The sequence below is a fragment of the Salmo salar genome, chromosome 14 (genome assembly GCF_965601325.2).
Source record: "Salmo salar chromosome 14, fSalSal1, whole genome shotgun sequence".
In the NCBI taxonomy this organism is placed as follows: Eukaryota; Metazoa; Chordata; class Actinopteri; order Salmoniformes; family Salmonidae; genus Salmo; species Salmo salar.
Window position 1 is genome coordinate 84217589 of NC_138304.1, and position 21088 is coordinate 84238676.

Here is a 21088-nt window from a genome sequence, read left to right on the forward strand (position 1 = left end):
TGGAAAAGTTTATTAGTAACGTTTGGGATTAATTTTGTATGCATTTTGGATGGAGGGAAACTGGGTGGATTATTGACTGAAGTGCACCAGCTAAATTTAGTTTTTATGGATATAAAGAAGGACATTATCGAACAAAAGGACCATTTGTGATGTAACTGGGACCTTTTGGAGTGCCAACAGAAGAAGATCATCAAAGGTAAGGCATTTTTTAAGTTAAGCTTTATTTTGATGTATTACACTTGTGATTTTATGAAAGTTAAATATTAATAATTCTGTAGTTTGAATTTCGCGCTCTGCAATTTCACAGGATGTTGGCCAGGTGGGACGCTACCGCCCATAACAAGTTAAGTCGGTAGTGCACGGTGAGTTATGTGGCTCTAGAATGTTCTCAGGCCAAGAAACAGCCACGTCCATTTGCAATAACTTCAATTAATTTTTAACTTCGCGAAAATGACAACATTTAGAAAAGTCCCAGAATCACAAGACTAGGTGCATTGAAACTGCATCAGCTCATAGAGACTGACCCGACACGTTTCTGGCCGATAGCTTGTCCAGGGACCCCGAAGCAACCCCTGAATAAGTGGATTTTCAGCACTAATTAAGGTCGCTGCTGGGCTCCGAATGACCTATTGACCCGAAACTCGGGATTCGGGGTCGCCTCAGCTAGGCCTACACATAACGTCAGAACTGGACCTGCAGCTCGAATGTAACAATGTTTTTGAAGGTTTTTTTATGGCTTTAACCTCTATGGGCTAGGTGGGACGCTAGCGTGCCACCCGTGGTGCACTCCATCAACAGCAGGTGCATTTCAAGAGCGGCAAATTTGAATCCAAATAAATGTCAAAATTCAAATTTTTCAAACATACAACTATTTTACACCCTTTGAAAGATAAACATCTCCTTAATCTAACCACGTTTTACGATTTCAAAAAGGTTTTACGGCGAAAGCATAAATTTAGAGTATGTTAGGACAGTACATTTACAAGAGTTGTGTGTAATGTTTTGTCAAGTCAAAGACAGGGTCACCAAAACCATAAAACCAGCTAAAATGATGCACTAACCTTTTACAATCTCCATCAGATGACACTCCTAGGACATTATGTTAGACAATGCATGCATTTTTAGTTCTATCAAGTTCATATTTATATCCAAAAACAGCGTTTTACTATGGCATTGATGTTGAGGAAATCGTTTCCCTCCAATAACCGGCAGTCAAGTCAGCGTCACAAATTAAATAATTAAAATTAGAAAACATTGGTAAAATATTATATTGTCATTTAAAGAATTATAGATTTACATCTCTTGAACGCAATCAACTTGCCAGATTTAAAAATAACCTTACTGGGAAATCACACTTTGCAATAATCTGAGCACTGCGCCCAGAAAAATACGCGTTGCGATACAGACTAGACGTCATGTTGGGGAGATCTAAAATCGAAAATACTATGTAAATAATCCATTACCTTTGATTCTCTTCATCAGATGTCACTTCCAGGTATCACAGGTCTATAACGAATGTAGTTTTGTTCAAAAAAGCTCATCATTTATGTCCAAAAATCTCCGTCTTGTTAGCACATGATCTAAGCCAGCCGGACTTCTCGTCATGAACGAGGGGAAAAAATATATTTACGTTCGTTCAAACATGTCAAACGTTGTATAGCATAAATCATTAGGGCCTTTTTTAACCAGAACATGAATAATATTCAAGGTGGACGAATGCATACTCTTTTATAACGTATTGGAACGAGGGTACCCAACATGAACTCGCGCGCCAGGTGTCTAATGGGACATCATCGTTCCATGGCTCTTGTTCGGTCAGATCTCCCTCCAGAAGACTCAAAACACTTTGTAAAGGCTGGTGACATCTAGTGGAAGCAATAGGAAGTGCCAAAATATTCCTCAGCCCCTGTGTTTTTCAATGGGATAGGTTTAAAGTCAATACAACACATCAGGTATCCACTTCCTGTCAGAAAATGTCTCAGGGTTTTGCCTGCCAAATGAGTTCTGTTATACTCACAGACACCATTCAAACAGTTTTAGAAACTTTAGAGTGTTTTCTATCCATATATAATAAGTATATGCATATTCTAGTTACTGGGTAGGATTAGTAACCAGATTAAATCGGGTACATTTTTTTTATCCAGACGTGCAAATGCTGCCCCCTAGCCCTAACAGGTTAACAGAAGGCGCTATGAATTGTGGGCTGGCTCTGAAATATGTGAGAGTTGGCTTCTAAAAGAGTTGGACAAAGTGAGTATGGTGTCAGTATGTATAAGTTGTTGTCAGTATGATATCTTATTGACTGATGGCTGACTTGATGGCAGTATAATATATTGTACATTTTATATTGCAAATGGACAGTGTACATTTCCAATGTATTTAATAAGGGATTTACCATCACGTAATGGACAGGCTTAAATCAACACCAATGAGCGATGGAGAGACTAACAACTATCACTGCTCGGCCATCCTGAGTTCAACGAGCCAGTCAATTGGGCATTTCTGCAGTATATTAGAGCATGTCCAATTCGTGATGGTAAATGCCCATTGTAAGATGTTGCAAATGGACAGTTTACATTTGTCCAATTCAAATGTATTTAATGAGGGATTTTCCATCACCAACTGGACAGGCTAAAATCAACACCAACAAGAGATTGGACATTGTCCATTACACATGTGCTATATTGTCAGTGTGAACATGCTCTTCTGCAAGTTGACAGTGTCCATTGCCAATGTATGTCCATAAGGACTTCCCATTACAAAATGGACATGCTGAATCAACATCAATGAGAAATTCTTACTTCCTATGACTTCCAATGATCAGACATGACAAATAGACCTTCTAGGTTGATTCAGGGCTTTACATAGTGATATATATCATTTGGTCAGTATATATGCCATTTGGACATTTCCTATGCCATTTGGACATGGTTCACTGACTTTTTGGTTCGGAAGCCGACTTCCTATGATCATATATGGCAAATGGACATAACATCCTGCTTTGGTACTTTAAATACTTATATATTTTATTTGGACATTTCTTATGCCATTTGGACATGGTTCACTGACTTTTTGGGTTCAGAAGCCAACTTCCTATGATCATATATGGCAAATGGACAAAACATAGGCCTTATGGACAAACTCAATAAAATAAGATAAATGTATGTCCATACACTTACTACATTTGTATAATTGACCTGACTTTGCGACCATTTCCCATATGAAAATCTTCAGTGGAGTGCGCTCACCCCCTATGGGATTTTTGGTTTATTACACTTGGCATTTGTAATGTTTCGGTTGCAATATGGTTTTGATGAACTGCCGTCCATTTGAGTGGTATTTGCAATTGAGTATATGGTTCGCACAATGCCAATAAGTTGCCATTCATTATTGTCCATTTCATGGGGGTCTTCCCTTACTCTGCCAAGATAACAGCTCTGAGTTGTCTCCTATTACATTTTACAGTTATATTTTAGTCATTTAGCAGACGCTCTTATCCAGAGCGACTTACAGTAGTGAATGCATACATTTTTTTCTGTGCTGGCCCCCCATGGTAATCGAACCCAAAACCCTGGCGTTGCAAACACCATGTGTTGCAAACACCATGCTCTACCAACTGAGCTACAGGGATGTTTGATGAGGTGGGAGAACACATAGGAAGGGATTTGAGACCATTTCTCCATACGGAAACTCTCCAAATCCTTGGTCCTCGCTTGTGGACTCTCCTCTTCAGCTCAACCCACAGGTTTTCAATGGGGTATAGGTCAGGGGACTGGGATGGCCATTGTCAAAGCTTTATTCTAAGGTCAGTGAACCATTTTCATGTGGATTTGGAGGTTTGCTTTGGATCGTTGTCCTGCTGGAAGATCCAACGACGACCCAGTTTCAGCCTCCTGGCAGAGGCAGACGGGTTTTGGCCTAAAATCTCCTGGTACAGTCCTTGATGGAGACCATGATACCATGTATCCTAACAAGGTTCCCAGGGCCTTTGGAAGTAAAACAGCCTCACAACATCACAGATCCACCACCATACTTCACAGTGGGGATTAGGTTATTTTCATTTTCTGCATGACCATGGCTCTTTTTACGCCAAACCCACCTCTGGTGTTTGTTGCCAAAAAGCTCTATTTTAGTATCATCAGACCATAGAATCTGGTTCCAATCAAAGTTTCAATGACATTTAGAAAACTCGAGGAGTGTAGGTTTGTGGTTTGGTGACAGCACAGGCTTTCTTCTGGCAACCATTCCAAATAACTTGTTGGCATGGAGGTGGGGTTTAATTGTAGTTTTGGAGACTTGGTGACCTCAAAATGTAACCAAATTCTGCAATTCTCCAACTGTGATCCTTAGAGATTTTTTTGCCACTGTGCGTGGGGGAAAAATACACTTGCATCCTCTTCTTGGCAGGTTCATCACAGCTCCAGTTGTTTAAAATGGTTTCCCTAATATTGAAGATGAGTATTTTCAGGCGTGTAGCTATCTTTTTATATCCATTGCTTGATTTGTGAAGGTCAACAACCTTTTGTTGCATTTCATTTGTGTGTTCTCTGGCCTTTCCATGTTGATGGATGATTAATGGAGTTTAGCCTGTGTGTCACCTCACATTTATACCCTAGTGAAACAGGAAGTCATGGATTATCACTTAAGAGTTTCCAAAGACTCAGATTAACTTAAAAAAATCTTGGGCCTCCCAAGTGGCGCAGCGATCTAAGGCCGTCACTACAGACCCTGGTTCGGTCCTAGGTTGTGACCGGGAGACCCATGAGGCCGCTCACAATTGTCCCAGCGTCGCTCCTGGGTTAGGGGAGGGTTTGGCCGGCTGGGATTTCCTTGTCCCATCGTGCTCTAGCGACTCCTTGTGTGGGCTGGGCGCCTGCAAGCTGACTTCGGTCGCCAGCTGGACGGTGTTTCCTCCAACACATTGGTGTGGCTGGCTTCTTGGTTAAGCGAGCAGTGTGTCAAGAAGCAGTGCGGCTTGGCAGGGTCGTGTTTTGGAGGACGCATGTCTCTCAATCTTCGCCTGTCCTGAGTCCGTAGGGGAGTTGCAGCGATGGGACAAGACTGTAACTGCCAATTGGATATCACGAAAAAGGGGTAAAAAGTTAAATCTTAATCAGAATATACATCAATTTGATTTTGTTCATAAGAATTTCTAGGGATGTCAATAATTGTGACACATGTTTTTGAATACTTTTTTTTCTTGATCATTTTTTTTCCTTGAACAATTTTAACTAAATTAATGGTTAGATTCATGTGATATTTTGAGTGTAAGATCAAGCTGATAAACAAGAATGTAATTTTTTCCACAACCTTTTTTTGTTCATATTTACCTAGGGTGTCAATAATTCAGGAGGGCACTGTAATATACATACATATTTTGCTGTGATGTCTGTATTGTTTATGATAGCATCTAGTTTGGCTGTAGTATTAATATGCGTGACTGAGTTCTTTATCGCTCCAGGTGTGAAGTCACTATCTGCACCCTTACCTTCAGTTCCTGGCCCAGACCAGAACCATTTCTTCATACCAGCTATTGTAAAAGTGTCTCTTATGCCAATAAATAAGGTTCTAAATGGCTAAAACAGCTGTCACTCATGGTCCCCTGCCAGTTTATTGGAGGACTTGTGGTTTCCTGCATTTCGTCATCCAATATCATCCGGCCATAATCTTGTGATTCGGAACAATTTCCTGAGCACGAGTTCAATCCCTTAGTGTCTCATATTCTGCTCTCTGCACTGTCACAACTATAACTACATTATGATATTAGACTTAACCGTGTTATTATGTTATTACACAAATTCCATCATTATTGTATTAAACAATGACGTAACCAGAAATTTGCCAATTTGCCAATGTCTGAGGAATTTTGTGATGCTGAAGAACTTCATGGTGTGGGTCAGTTTGAGCCTTGAGTAGGCCTAGATCATTTTTTGGGCAGAGTGTTGTTTGGTTCAGATCATTATGATATAAAACCCAGGTAAAGAAGATACACTGTTGGCCTTAAACACCCTGGAATGCTAACCAGCCATGAAGCATGTGATGTGACCTGATTTGTGAGTTATGCCTAATTATTTAAATAAACATGTAGTTGTAGATTTTTTCACAGTTGGCCTTTTTAATGTATCCCAGATGTACCATGTCTTGGACATGTCCCAAACTGTCTGTAAAAACGGTGAGAAATTCAATACAGGCATATTCATGGTCAATGTTATTCTCAAAGCAATTCAGTCACTGAGAAAAAGTAAAAAAAGTTCAAACTCGCTTTGTAAACACCAAAATTTCAGTATCTGCTTACATTGTGTTGCTGGAAAGCGATTCTAGATTCAAGACAAGGAATCTGGCACTCAGAGTCTGGATCGCGGTGTGTTTAAACATATTCTGCTACCAGAGAGAAACAGAAATCACAATATTCACTATAGTTTTGGGTATCGAACTACAGTGTACATCATCTTTCAACACCTACGCTATACTGAGAATAATACTAAATCCTTTCAGTTGGAAAAGCAAAGGAGATGCTCAGATTCAATGTGGAAAAGACTTTAGTTGGCGTGTGTTGTTCTTGGCATGGAGGGTTGTAATGACAACATTACCCTTCCTGCAGAACGAAAGCTGCTCCCGAAGGGATCAAGGTAGAAGGTTCATTGAAGATCAGAAGTTACACGGTGCAGAGGTATTCCACAACAACAGGTTTTTGCCTTTACCGTACCTTCCCTTCACACTGTAATGCAGAACACTGGAGCATCATTGAAATGGAATTAGACACGATTACGTTAGCTGTCTACATTTGATTACATGTCATATCAATGGGTATACAAAATGTAATACATGTTAAGTGTGTGATCTACTCTGTCAAAGAAAGCTTTAAAAATGTTGTTTTTTAATTGTGAGTTTCTTTTAGATCATGTTCTTGGGTTGTCTATGTTCATGTCCTTCGTGTACTTCGTGTGTTTATTCACTCATGTAGGAATTCATTTGTCTTGTAATTGTTGCCTCTGCAGGGTCAAATCCATCACACTGTTTAGACAGGTCTCTGATCACTCCAGCTGGACATTTGGCTAAGCTTCACTATAAATCCTCATGAATACATTCCTCATTCTAATTTATTCTCCAACAGCTCTGACCGACATTCCTGATGAGAACCGTCAATGTGTTCTACTTTGATCATGCGATGTCATATACAAACAGCTAAATCAGACAGTCAGCTAATAAAAGAAACAGAGAGAGAAAGCAGGGTTCTGGAGTCTGATGAAATCTGACCACAACTGAACACAAATCCACTTTGTCTGTGATTCTGAGGGAGCTGGAAAGCCACAAATCAGTTAAATCCAAACTTGCAGTTATTGCATAACCAGCTGGTCCTGTACTTTAGGAGGCTACGGCTCTGCCATGGCCAAAACCAGCTGGTCCTGTACTTTAGGAGGATACGGTTCTGCCACGGCCAAAATCAGCTGGTCCTGTACTGTAAGAGGCTACGGCTCTGCCACGGCCAAAACCAGCTGGTCCTGTACTGTAAGAGGCTACGGCTCTGCCACAGCCAAAACCAGCTGGTCCTGTACTTTAGGAGGATACGGCTCTGCCATGGCCAAAACCAGCTGGTCCTGTACTTTAGGAGGATACGGCTCTGCCATGGCCAAAACCAGCTGGTCCTGTACTGTAAGAGGCTACGGCTCTGCCACAGCCAAAACCAGCTGGTCCTGTAGTTTAGGAGGATACGGCTCTGCCATGGCCAAAACCAGCTGGTCCTGTAGTTTAGGAGGATACGGCTCTGCCATGGCCAAAACCAGCTGGTCCTGTAGTTTAGGAGGATACGGCTCTGCCACGGCCAAATCAGCACTTTAAAACACACATTAGAATGCACACTTATACAGAAGGCAAAGAAACACTAGGTCTACATATGGTTTTAAATTACATCAACATGTTGTGTTTTACAGATCTAGTAACATACCAATTGTGCAATATTGTGAGAATGTTCAAGAACCGGACAATGACAAAAATGTTTTTGATTGATCCGTTTTATTCACTTAAGAAACCATTATGTCCCAGATTTATATGTAATAAAAGTATACATTTTTCACAAAAAAATTTAACTTTTAAGACTCTTAGTGGAAGCAAAATGTAAAACCAATGGAGATGTTTACTAATATGCATCATTCAGTTATGTTGTAAGTAAATCAGCATAGTAGAACTCACGGTAATAGCCTACTATTCAATTCAATTCCACATTTTTACTTAAAGCTAATTGCATGATTTTTGTATTCCAAACTGAGTAAATACAGTAGAATTTTATCTTTGACAGTTCAAAAATCCAAGCCATTCTATCAAGGCACGTGTGGAATGTTCACAATAATACACAATTTTATTCCCAATTTACAGTCTCATGAGCTTGAGGCTTTGCTCACAAGCATATCATTTGTTGTTTTATTTCACACATCCAGTTGTTAATTCCATGCTCCTTCCATTCCTTCTTCTTCTTGCTTACCTTGACTTCTTTCTTCCTTCACTCCTTTGCCAATCAACAAACACCTTCAGTCAGAAAACCTGTTTGTTGTTGGTTCCTGAGAGAAAAGGCCTAGGTGTTCTTTCCGCTCCTAAGAGCATATTGAGTACGTAGGCCTAGGTGTTCTTTCTGAGTTCTGAGTCTAATCTCAACATACTGTATGTAATGCTGTACCTGGAAATGCAACATGATCTCATCAACTCACTGCATTTTTAGACGTTTGTTCAAATGGCCACAAACTTAACCTTTGACCTCTGCGTGGCATATGTGGCAGGTCAGGGTCATAAGTGAGCGTGCTCTGAGCTCTGGTCACTGTCGTGACTGTCCTCGTTACCAGGGGAACCAGTGGAGTGGTGTAGTCCTCCCACCATGCCAGAGTACTCTGAGGGTAACAGAGTTCCCTTCTTCACGTTGACCAGTTCTTTCTCTCGGGCCGCTGCCCCCTGTTGACCTCCTTTAACACGCTTCCACTTCATCCTTCTGTTCTGGAACCACACCTTTACCTGGAGGAGAAGAGAACAATTAGTTTACAGGAAAATAGCGTGAAAGTTATACGGCGGGGGGGTCCACCTCAATACCTGGAGGGCGACAGTGACTGCTAATTTCGTCTATTTCCTTTGGTGTCTGATTTAGACACTCCTAGGAGGAATGAAAACCTGCAGATGCTGTGGCCCTCAAGAACTGGAGTTTGACACTTGGGTTGTTTTCAGGAGGGCTGGGGGATCATAGCCCTTCTCAGTAACAAGGGCAATATTAGCCAAGGTTTTAGAAATTGTATTTAGTGTAATAATAACCACATGAAGAACATTTCAATAACTTTGAAGTGCACAAAGTGTTCAGCCATTGTTGTGAGCGAGTGGAGATGGGGTGTATATTGTGTGTGAGGTTCTGAGGTAACTCGATGCCATTGTTGGTTCGTGGCGTTCTGGAGACTGAGTTCTTGGTATGTAGACCCATCAGTAAAACCCTAGCGTCCCCCCATCGCTTCCCTCCCGTTCCCCCTCAGTAAAACCCTAGCGTCCCCCCACCTCTTCCCTCCCGTTCCCCCTCAGTAAAACCCTAGCGTCCCCCCACCTCTTCCCTCCCGTTCCCCCTCAGTAAAACCCTAGCTTCCCCCCACCTCTTCCCTCCCGTTCCCCCTCAGTAAAACCCTAGCGTCCCCCCACCTCTTCCCTCCCGTTCCCCCTCAGTAAAACCCTAGCTTCCCCCCACCTCTTCCCTCCCGTTCCCCCTCAGTAAAACCCTAGCTTCCCCCCACCTCTTCCCTCCCGTTCCCCCTCAGTAAAACCCTAGCGTCCCCCCACCTCTTCCCTCCCTTTCCCCCTCAAGAAAACCCTAGCGTCCCCCAACCTCTTCCCTCCCGTTCCCCCTCAGTAAAACCCTAGCGTCCACCCACCTCTTCCCTCCCGTTCCCCCTCAGTAAAACCCTGGCGTCCCCCCACCTCTTCCCTCCCGTTCCCCCTCAGTAAAACCCTAGCGTCCCCCCACCTCTTCCCTCCCGTTCCCCCTCAGTAAAACCCTAGCTTCCCCCCACCTCTTCCCTCCCGTTCCCCCTCAGTAAAACCCTAGCGTCCCCCCACCTCTTCCCTCCCGTTCCCCCTCAGTAAAACCCTAGCTTCCCCCCACCTCTTCCCTCCCGTTCCCCCTCAGTAAAACCCTAGCGTCCCCCCCACCTCTTCCCTCCCGTTCCCCCTCAGTAAAACCCTAGCGTCCCCCCACCTCTTCCCTCCCGTTCCCCCTCAGTAAAACCCTAGCGTCCCCCCCACCTCTTCCCTCCCGTTCCCCCTCAGTAAAACCCTAGCGTCCCCCCACCTCTTCCCTCCCGTTCCCCCTCAGTAAAACCCTAGCGTCCCCCTGTGCGTCAGGAAACCCAATGTCCTGAATCTGTTGGTGTGAACCCTTCTCTATCAGTGTGTGTGACAGAGATTTACAGCCTCAGTGAAACAGACCTCTGTCTGAGCAGAGCATGCGCACACACACACACACACACACACACACACACACACACACACACACACACACACACAAAAACACACACACACACACACACACACACACACACACACACACACCCAACACACACACACACACACACACACCACACACACACACACACACACACACACACACACACACACACACACACCCAACACACACACACACTCCTCCCGACACACCATCCCCTCCTGCACACACTCTCTAGCTCCCCCACCTCCCTCTTCACACGGTATGATCTTATGTAAACCCTGAGAGACACCTCGTCTACCAGAGCTGGCAGCCGAGTGCTAAATCATTATCTACAAGATTATTACAGTCGCACGCCACTTGAGTCTTGGTTCCCCCATTGTAGACGACGGGGTACTTTGGGTCGTTTTGACCCTGCTGTGTACGATGTAGGTTGCACAGGGTGACACTGAACCCTGGGTGTAGGGTTTAGGTAGCACTCGATGACAGTGAGGCTAGTTATTGTTGGCTGTCGTGGTTAGTGTTGGCTGTCGTGGTTAGTGTTGGCTGTCGTGGTTAGTGTTGGCTGTCGTGGTTAGTGTTGGCTGTTGTGGTTAGTGTTGGCTGTCGTGGTTAGTGTTAGTGTTGGCTGTCGTGGTTAGTGTTATGGCTGTCGTGGTTAGTGTTGGCTGTCGTGGTTAGTGTTATGGCTGTCGTGGTTAGTGTTAGTGTTGGCTGTCGTGGTTAGTGTTATGGCTGTCGTGGTTAGTGTTGGCTGTCGTGGTTAGTGTTATGGCTGTCGTGGTTAGTGTTGGCTGTCGTGGTTAGTGTTGGCTGTCGTGGTTAGTGTTGGCTGTCGTGGTTAGTGTTGGCTGTTGTGGTTAGTGTTAGTGTTGGCTGTCGTGGTTAGTGTTATGGCTGTCGTGGTTAGTGTTAGTGTTGGCTGTCGTGGTTAGTGTTATGGCTGTCGTGGTTAGTGTTGGCTGTCGTGGTTAGTGTTATGGCTGCCATGGTTAGTGTTATGGCTGTCGTGGTTAGTGTTAGTGTTGGCTGTCGTGGTTAGTGTTATGGCTGTCGTGGTTAGTGTTATGGCTGTCGTGGTTAGTGTTATGGCTGTCGTGGTTAGTGTTATGGCTGTCGTGGTTATTGTTGGCTGTCGTGGTTAGTGTTGGCTGTCGTGGTTAGTGTTGGCTGTCGTGGTTAGTGTTATGGCTGTCGTGGTTAGTGTTATGGCTGTCGTGGTTAGTGTTATGGCTGTCGTGGTTAGTGTTATGGCTGTCGTGGTTAGTGTTGGCTGTCGTGGTTAGTGTTAGTGTTGGCTGTCGTGGTTAGTGTTGGCTGTCGTGGTTAGTGTTGGCTGTCGTGGTTAGTGTTATGGCTGTCGTGGTTAGTGTTGGCTGTCGTGGTTAGTGTTGGCTGTTGTGGCGTCTTATTTCGACATGGCCAGGTATGTGCTGATGCATGGGTCACGTCCGCACACTGGCGGGGGGCCCTGCCTCGGATCCTGTTCCTGACTCCACAGATCCTTCAGTATTTGCGTCTCTTCTTCGTGATGATTAAGCTGCTGCCTAAAACGGCCCGATCGGATCGGGAACGAGCGAAGCTCCCTTCCCCATCCCCCACTGACGACCCTTCACAGCCCTACCCCTCCTGTTGGCCGCAAACTCCACAAACTCCACCCCCCTCCTATACTCCCTTCATCCCCACCCCTCTCTTATCCACCCCCCTGAGCGACCTGCTTTCTCACAGGAGCCCAATGCTCTCCTGGATTTATTTTAGGCATTGTGGCCTGCCACTCACAGGCCCAAGACAGGAGTTAAGTTTACAGAGTAAACACGCATGTGTGGCTCATTTTCGAATAAACATGTTTAGCATCGACTGCATCATAAAACGAAGTCCTTCGTATGTTTTTGTTTTACATACACACAAACACACAAATGCACACAGACACACATATCTACGAGCCGTACAAAATCTTCCGCCAGCCTTGGGTGCAACTCTAATTGGGCAATCAGTAAGTCCTACCTAAGTTGTTGCACACACACAGACACACACACACACACACACACCCACACACACACACACACACACACACACACACACACACACACACACACACACACACACACACACACACACACACACACACACACACACACACACACACACACACACACACACACACACACACACACACACACACACACAGGGTTCAGTGGCGAGACGAGATGAGGATTGGTGTCCACAAGTTGTATAAACCTCTGCCACTGTATATGCCCTTGGGCTGAGGCCAGAATGTACAATCATTATTAGTAAAGCTATATAGTAGTTAATAGCAAGATCAGGGAGGTAGAAGCTGCACTGTAAGATAATTGTCAGGAGGATGTTAGAGTGGGTTTAACATCCAAGATCAACCCCCACCCACGCGCACACACACACACACACACACACACACACACACACACACACACACACACACACACACACACACACACACACACACACACACACAACACGTACACACACAGACACACACACACACACACACACACACACACAGAGACAGACACAGACACACAACCCCCACGCACATCCAGATTTATAGGCCTTGCATTGGGAATGTGTGGAGAAGAGAGGACAGGAGAGGAGAGAGGAAGAGAGGAGAGGCAGCCAATGTGAGTGGGAGTGATTGTAAGGGACAGGGCTCCTAGCTGGAAGGCCTAAGTCCTCAGTGGGTTGTTGCCTGGCTGCCTGGGCCTGGCCTTGAAAGTCTGATTGGACTTATACAACAGATTATGATTTCCAAAAGCACTTATGGGTGTGGTGAGTGTGTAGGTTGGTTTGGTTAAACACATCACTACCAACAGATTTATGCAGGCCAACTTTTTAGATCAAGGCAGATTAGACATAAAAAATATATATTTAGATGAAGTTCTTTTCATCCTGGCCCCAGTTTAATCCTACATACTGGACTAAACAACACTTTCAATAGAGATTCTCCCTTCTGCATACTGTGCGGGAATCCATCCCTTAATGTCAGTGTACTTCCTATTAGTGTCTGAAGGGAATTACAGAAACATCTGGAGTCTGACACATGCCATGAGACAGTCCCTGCACACACACAGACAGACCAGCGGTGCTGGCAACACACACACACACACACACACACACACACACACACACACACACACACACACACACACACACACACACACACACACACACACACACACACACACACACACACACACACACACACACACACACACACATGCAGCACAGATATATCAAAAAGCCTCAGTGGTTTTGGTTTGGAAGCGATTAGATTCAGAACATTAGCATGACAAGCGTTTGGTAATGTCAAAACATACAGGGTTTTCATCCTGAGGCCTGTGCAGTTTTTAATAGAATCCCTAGCAGCTGCTGTTAGCTGACATTTCCGTGTGAGTCTTTGAATACATGAGTCTGTGAGTTCTTAGGGTAATTACAGAATCAGTCCTCTAACCGTGAATTCTTCAGATATTTTGTTCAAACAAAATGTTCTGATTTATCTGATCATCAAAGGGAGAAATTAACTGCATAATGCTTTGTCATTAGATGATAAGCCAATATTATGACTAATTAACTTGTTTTGTTTTATCAACACCCAACAGGTAATATACTTTTTATTTTCTTTATCACTTTTCACTTTTTTTTATATGCAAATGTTTATAGACTTTATTGCTTCCACACAACAACAGGTAACGTACTTGTCTTTCTGTGAGGTCGAGGTTGACTGCTATCTCGTATCGCCTCAGTCTCGTCAGGTAGTTGTGGTGCGCAAACTCTGACTCCAGTTCCCGGATCTGTTCCTTGGTGAACGCTGTCCTCTCCTTCCTGGGCTTGCTGTTCACGTCAGACTTATAGCTCCCGTCCTGGGAATCTGAAATGAAAAACAGAACTTTTTCCAGACACTGTTGAGTTGCCAAAAAATAAAGAAGAGGAAAAAGGGGTGAAAAAAAGAAGGGATTGTGTGATAAACTGCAGGGCTGAAATGCAAAATGAAAGCAAAACAATTAGGGGTGCCAATCACCTTTTATTATGGGGATATTGTTCATGCACACTTTATAGTGTCTTACTGGAGGAGGGGGAAGCTGCATGAGAGGTGGCAGGCAAGGAGTTCTCTACAGTCTCAGAGCCCAGCTCCCTCCGACAACTACCCTGTGTTCTTTCTCTGAAACAAACTCACTCATCTTCACCCGCTCCTTGGAGAATAGAAAGAAACAGACTGATATCTCTCAAATATTATTAAGTTGTAACACTTTCTTACCGTATGTGAAAATTCCACAAATCCATTTTCTATATCCTCATTTCTCTTAAACCTAGGCAACACAGAGAATACTGTAGGCCCTATAAAAATCATTTGTTTAACTGGAAAGTTGGTGGAATTGTCTCTGCCTCTCTCCAGTACTTTATCACCTGTTCTAAATAGAAGTTTCATCCAAAAAGAGGGCTAATATTTGAGGCTAGCCAACTCAACACTGTAGCTCTATTGTTCTAAGACAAAAGTGATTCCAAGAGTTCATCTCTGGTGGACCGGAGGGAAGGTGAAGCTGAGGTCAGTCAGGTGTGGGGTAATGTGAAGCTGTAATGCGTGTGGTAATATCTGATGTAATAATGCATGTGATAATGTGTAGCTAATGACCCTTGTAACTAAGGGGGAAATAAGCCCCCTCATTTTATCCATACACTGATGAGATGGAAGGTATTCTTTCTTTTATGAAAAATGTAAGTAAAGCTATTGAATTTGGCCATCCTACTCGTGCCCCAAAAATGAGGTGCATGCTGCCTCTGCTATGTGGGGTGTGGTAGCGTGATAATGGGATGTGGTAATGTGGGACGGTAATGTAGGGTGTGAACCTCCCACCTATCACCTGGCAGACTGAACAATAGACCAATAGATACATAGATCAGCTAAGCACTACCCACGGGCCTAGACATCAAATGGAGCATGATCGGAAATCTTACACCGGCCCACTCTACATTCAGGCTGAAGCGTTTCAGCAGATACCACGGGTAAGAGTGTGTGGTGCGATTCATCGTATATTTGATTGAAGTTAAGGAGACTTCAGAAAGACTTTCCAGATTGTAATTCATTTTGGTCTAATTGTCTGTATTTAATCCAGATTGCTCAATTGGATTGTGAAAAGCGTACATTAATCAAATCCTTTTCAAATGTTTTTTCATATAGATGTGGCTTCAAATTGGGTGAACCTCATTCAAATATCTCTTAACACTACACTTCATCAAAAGAGTTGCTCTGTAATTTACATGTTGTTCTCTAGTCCACGCCAAATAAAACCAGCTAATATTCTCTTAGTTCAACGGTAATTGTTGGACGTGTTGGATGTGCTGACAAATCAAATAGTGCCAGGAAAGAGTCTTTCTCTCTGCCACATCACACAGGCACATCCAGTCCGCTATCTTCATGACACTCGATTTATAAAAACTGAATATGGGACTAAGACATTTCTGGAAATAAAATCTTCAAACAAAAGATCTTTCACGTGGTTTAGGTATTTTATTTTATTTGAAACAATTGTTTAATGGTTTATACCGTACAGTGTCTTGCAATTCTCCTTTAATATTCCTACAACATTAATCTACATTACATCTTTAACTTTTATTTAGCATTCTTTGTTATGTATCAAGAAGGTGTATTTTACCATTATTTTACCATTTATTTCACCATTGCCACAGCATGTTACCTCATAAGACCGTTACCTCATCAGAAATAGGACCTAAAATAAAGCCCATGTTGCCTTTTGTAACGTGCAATGGAGGTTAAAATTAGGAAACGTGATTGGTGTTAGAGGTGCAGCTTCTGGGTAGTGCTTCACAGTTCTACCGGCTGTCAATTACAATTGCACCCTGGGGTAAAACTAACCTGAAAGATGGCAAGTGGAAGTGGAAAGTTAACTACTGGGCACAACAGCACTTCTACCTGGTGGGTTTCCCTGCAGGGAGAACGATAGAGATACAGACAGCAGGACCTGGCAGAGCCGTCCTGCTCATTCAAACGGGGCCCCTTCAATTTGAAACATTTTTAGGATGAAAAAAGGCACAATACAGTATAAGCTACAGAATGAATGCAACGAGAATTTGGCCATCCTATCAGTGCCCCCAATAAAATGTGTTGGTGCACGACACCACTGGAAGCTGGTGTCAGTGAAATGGCTTCTGGATACAGAGAGCAGTGCTCTTGTTGTGACACTGCACTGATGACCTGAATCAGCCCTTGTGTAGCCGCCAGGAAGTCCAGCCACTGTGCTAGTAACTTATTAAGGGCCTGACTTGTCTAGTCCTCAGCCCTGATATGGATGGAGCTTGCATTATTATGGTGACTGCTGATAATGAGGGCTACAGCTATATACAGCCATATTAGGTCTAGTGCGGTGCCCTGCATGACGTGTCCAACGCATTTAGCCATCGGCCATTTTGAGACTCCACCCGGGGTACAGATCAGTTTGTCCTTACAACCTCAGTGCTCTCAAAGGCAACATAGTCGTTGGGAGGACAGTGTGTAAAATTATCTATAATATCACTGAATTAGGTACACATTCCCACGTGCCACTGAATGTGCTCATCTGAAAACAGTTGTTTAACAAATGTGTAAATTGGACCTAAATATACAGCTTTTTGTTCCGTCGCTAATGGACTAATACAGTTATATTCTATTCTATTTTCTTCCATTCCATTTCATTCTATCATCCATACTGTAGATGACCAACAGTGATTTCCAGAAGTGTTATGGATTAATTCTCCACCCACATTATTATTATTATTAAGAGGCTGCTTTTTCACACAGCTGTTGCGGCTAATGCTATAGGTACGTACGTTCTACAGCCATAAATACTATGTAGGTTTAGGCCTATGAAAAAGCCCAGGTGTGCCCATTGTAACAGTTTAAAAGGAGGCTTCACAGAAATCACACCTGTAGGCCATTAATACCCTGGAGGAAAATGTCACTGTTGATTATCCCTGGGAGCCTGAAGAGAGGGACAAATAAAACCTTGGCTGTGCCAGGCTATAACCTATAAAATGGGGTTGAGGGGGTTGAGATTGAGGAATGTTAAAGAGAACTTTGATTGTAATGAAAATGGAAGATTGTCTCAGTTACATTCTACCGGTTCAATCTATGTCAATATTGCCGTAAATGACAGAAGTAAATCAATTCCCTATTGCTTAACACTGAGAGAGGAAACCAAAGTATCTTAATATCTGTTAAATCAAATGTAGACGGAAAGGTAATGGATCTAATGCTTCAAATAACAGAAGATGACTGCAAATCTGTAATGTATCACACTTGCTCATTTCTTCATATAAGATTGTCAATAGAATAGTATGACTATTGACCTTAGTATTTAGAAATACAATTTAACCTTTTTTATCAAGTCAAATGGTTTAATTGAATTGTGATTATCATTTTGTTTCCATAAAAACTTTTCCATAATAGATATATTTATAAAAACATGAATTCATTAATTATCTCTTGTTTTACTGAAAAGATAACTAAATGATGGTGTGAGAATAATTTGATTAATTGAATTCAGGTGAAATGAAGTACAAGATCATATTTAAGTGTGCGGCCTTGCCGCCTAGTGTTTCACACATTAAGGTGCTGTTTCTAAAAAGCACTTGCCTGCATTTATTTTAAATATCAATAAAGTTAGCCTAATCCTACCTCGTTAAATTCTAGACAGTAATTCCAGATATGAATGAATGTCAATACAGCATGGAAAACAGTAGAGATAAGACATAATCAAGATCAAATAAGATCAAGTAAGATCCTATAACAAGGTCTTACTGAAATGTGGGTATGCATATCTTCCCATTAAGAGCTGTTAGTACAGTTAAATGTTCAATTACAGCTAACTGTAGTGCAATAGCTAGTAATTGAAATTAATGAATTACATTTGCAAGTAGACAATTAAGAAAACAAAATCATATCCAACATTGAACCATGACATCAGTTTCAATCATCAGAACTAAGTCAGTTTCAAATAAACCTGAATAAAAATGCAAATGACATATGGCCCTCAATTTTATCTGGACAACCACTGTAAAAACAAGGCCCAAATGCTAAAACAACAAGCCTATCTACTAGTCAGTAGGGTTCAAACTTTTAACTGACTTTGAAACTAAAAAGTATGCACTGAACTATTTTGTCATTGCACAACTTCTCATGAGGTTCTCGAATTTAGGAGCATTGACGCAGAAGACTACAGCGCTTTCAGTGATCATGAAAACATTAGCCAATTAGTTCAAATGCAAACCATTCATTTGTGTGTTTTATTACTGTATCACAAACTGTTCTCTCCTGTTTCAACATCTGTGGACTGTGTTTGCTTACACACAGATGGTGAAATCCCCAATATGAGAATAGACAAACCAAAAACTTCAAATCGTTATGTGATGAAAACTCCTCAGTGAGTTTAGAAAGAAACAACCAAAACTTTGAGACTGAAGTCAAAGCTAAGAAAAGCATAGAGGAGAGAATAATGTCCTCGTTGTCCTCATCTTACCTGAGCTTTGCAAATCATCTTTCCCTTTACTGTTCCGTCTCTGTTCAGTCTCGTCCGGGGACATCGTCTGTCGTCCAAAGTCCCCAGGGACACAGGATACACCTGTGGGGTCACTACTACCTCCCAGACTGGGGTTGGTGTTGGAGCCACACAGATTTGGGGTCCCCCCACCACACCGTTCTGAGACTTGACTGTCTGGGGGAGGCAGGCAGAGGCCATGCCTAGTGTTGGTTGAGGGCATCTGGGGGACGTGCCAAGGGGTCTGGTGGGTCTGGTGCTGTGGGTGGTGGGGGTGCTGCTGGTGCTGATGCGGGTGTCCTCCACGATGGTGGTGTGGCTGCCCTCCGTACATGCCCTCCTCCCCAGGTCCAGGGTACCCCCCGCAGGGGGGTGAGGAGCCGGGCAGGTCAGGGTAGGATATGTGGTCAGAGCGTCCATGCAGCGCCAGCGGGGACTGGCTAAAGGCAGGGTGGGGATGCAGACCCTGGGCCGGGGCGTGGGGGCTACGGAGGCACCCAAACAGGGAGTGATCCATCACAGTGCTCCACAAGATCCACCCAAAAGACAAACCCCCCTAAGTCCACCACACACACAACCACAAAAACTTCCAGGAACGACCAGAGTGACTAATTGAGACCACAAGACAGAGATGTTGCAGGACAGAGAGTAGAGCAGACTGAAGCCAGTTGAGGGAGGTGGGCGGACGCAGAGCCTCAAATCAGGGCTCTCCTCCACGGCTCTCTCACCTCTCACCTCCGTGCGCTCCCCGTTAGTTCCCAGGGAAAGCGATCGGAGGAGGCTGAAGGAAGGCAGAGATCGCAGCGTTGAAAGGTAGGGCCTCCGGTAATCCCGAGCATGCAGCCTGTTGCCAGGCACAGCGCGGGTAAACACTGACTCTGCTGAGCTGGAGCTCGGGTGTCAGGACACAGGGAGACGGTAGACGGAGAAGAGAGACGGAGGAGAGGAGAGACGGCTGAGGCCAGAGTGGTTCCAGGGAGAAGGTGGTTCCAGGGAAGTTGGGAGAGAGAGTGAGAGGGAGGGAGGGTGGGAGGAGGCCAGGAGCGGGGATGTTATATATAGGATGTAACGTGAGAGGGAGGCCGGGTCACTGGTGCACTGACTCACTGCTAGGCTTCTGACCACATGCATACGATCTTCCTCCAAAACGCAACGCACAATAAATCTAAACCATTCCAATGGCCTGGCCTCCAGAAAAGTGGGCAATTTATTTTGGACCCACCCAACCCCCTCGACACGATTTCTGAGAAGTGCAGTGTTGCGTCAGACTTTAGGGGGTTGGATATGGGGGTTTGGGGGTTCAACACCCCAACATTATCTGCTGTTTGTGTGTTTACTGCATATAGATGCTGATGCGTTGCATTTAGGTGTATAGGTCGTTTGAAAATATGTTTACTGTATGTATGTGGCCCAATATTGGACTCCATTCAGCATCTGATTGATTTGATCAACTTTTTATCCAAATCTACAAATATTGTATGTGTGTTAATATTACCCCCTAACCCCTCCACTCTACTCCCCTCACCCGCACACACACACACACACACACACCACACACACACACACACACACACACACACACACACACACACACACACACACACACACACACACACACACACACACACTCCTAAGTATTTAAGCCCTAGTAGCTTTCAACATCACTTTGTCATTCTTTAAATGTATTTTCATGTTTCAAGTCTTCATTAAGTTTTTCCCTTTTTCACTGTGTGTTTTAACTGTCAAAGTATCTCTTTGACCTTAGTTTTTTCAGCCATTAGAAAAGACTCGCATTCACATGTTTTCATTGCACTGCAACACAGTAACAAAAATTCATTATGGAAAATTATAGGGGGGTTGTATAAACGCAATAGAGTGAGAAAAACTAATTTAGCGCAATGAAATGAGTTATTGTTTGTCAAAGTGATTCATTTGGCAGTTGTTTTTACCAGCTTTCATTTACAATTACAGTAACAGTCAAAAGTTTGGACACAGCGACTCATTCCAGGGTTTTCTTTATTTTTACTATTTTCTATAATGTAGAATAATAGTGAAGACATCAAAA

The 21088-nt window shown here is 43.4% G+C and overlaps 1 protein-coding gene across 1 annotated transcript; it reads right to left on the bottom strand.

The window, feature by feature from the left end:
- Nucleotides 1–8003: 8003 nt before the first annotated feature.
- Nucleotides 8004–20056, bottom strand: meox2b (mesenchyme homeobox 2b). The gene is made up of 3 exons (XM_014142507.3): nucleotides 19006–20056; nucleotides 14191–14363; nucleotides 8004–9000 (listed from the first exon to the last, which is right to left on the bottom strand). The coding sequence occupies exons 1-3, from the start codon at nucleotides 19538–19540 to the stop codon at nucleotides 8779–8781; spliced, it is 930 nt and encodes a 309-aa protein (XP_013997982.1). The 5' UTR covers nucleotides 19541–20056; the 3' UTR covers nucleotides 8004–8778.
- Between the last annotated feature and the right edge of the window lie 1032 nt (nucleotides 20057–21088).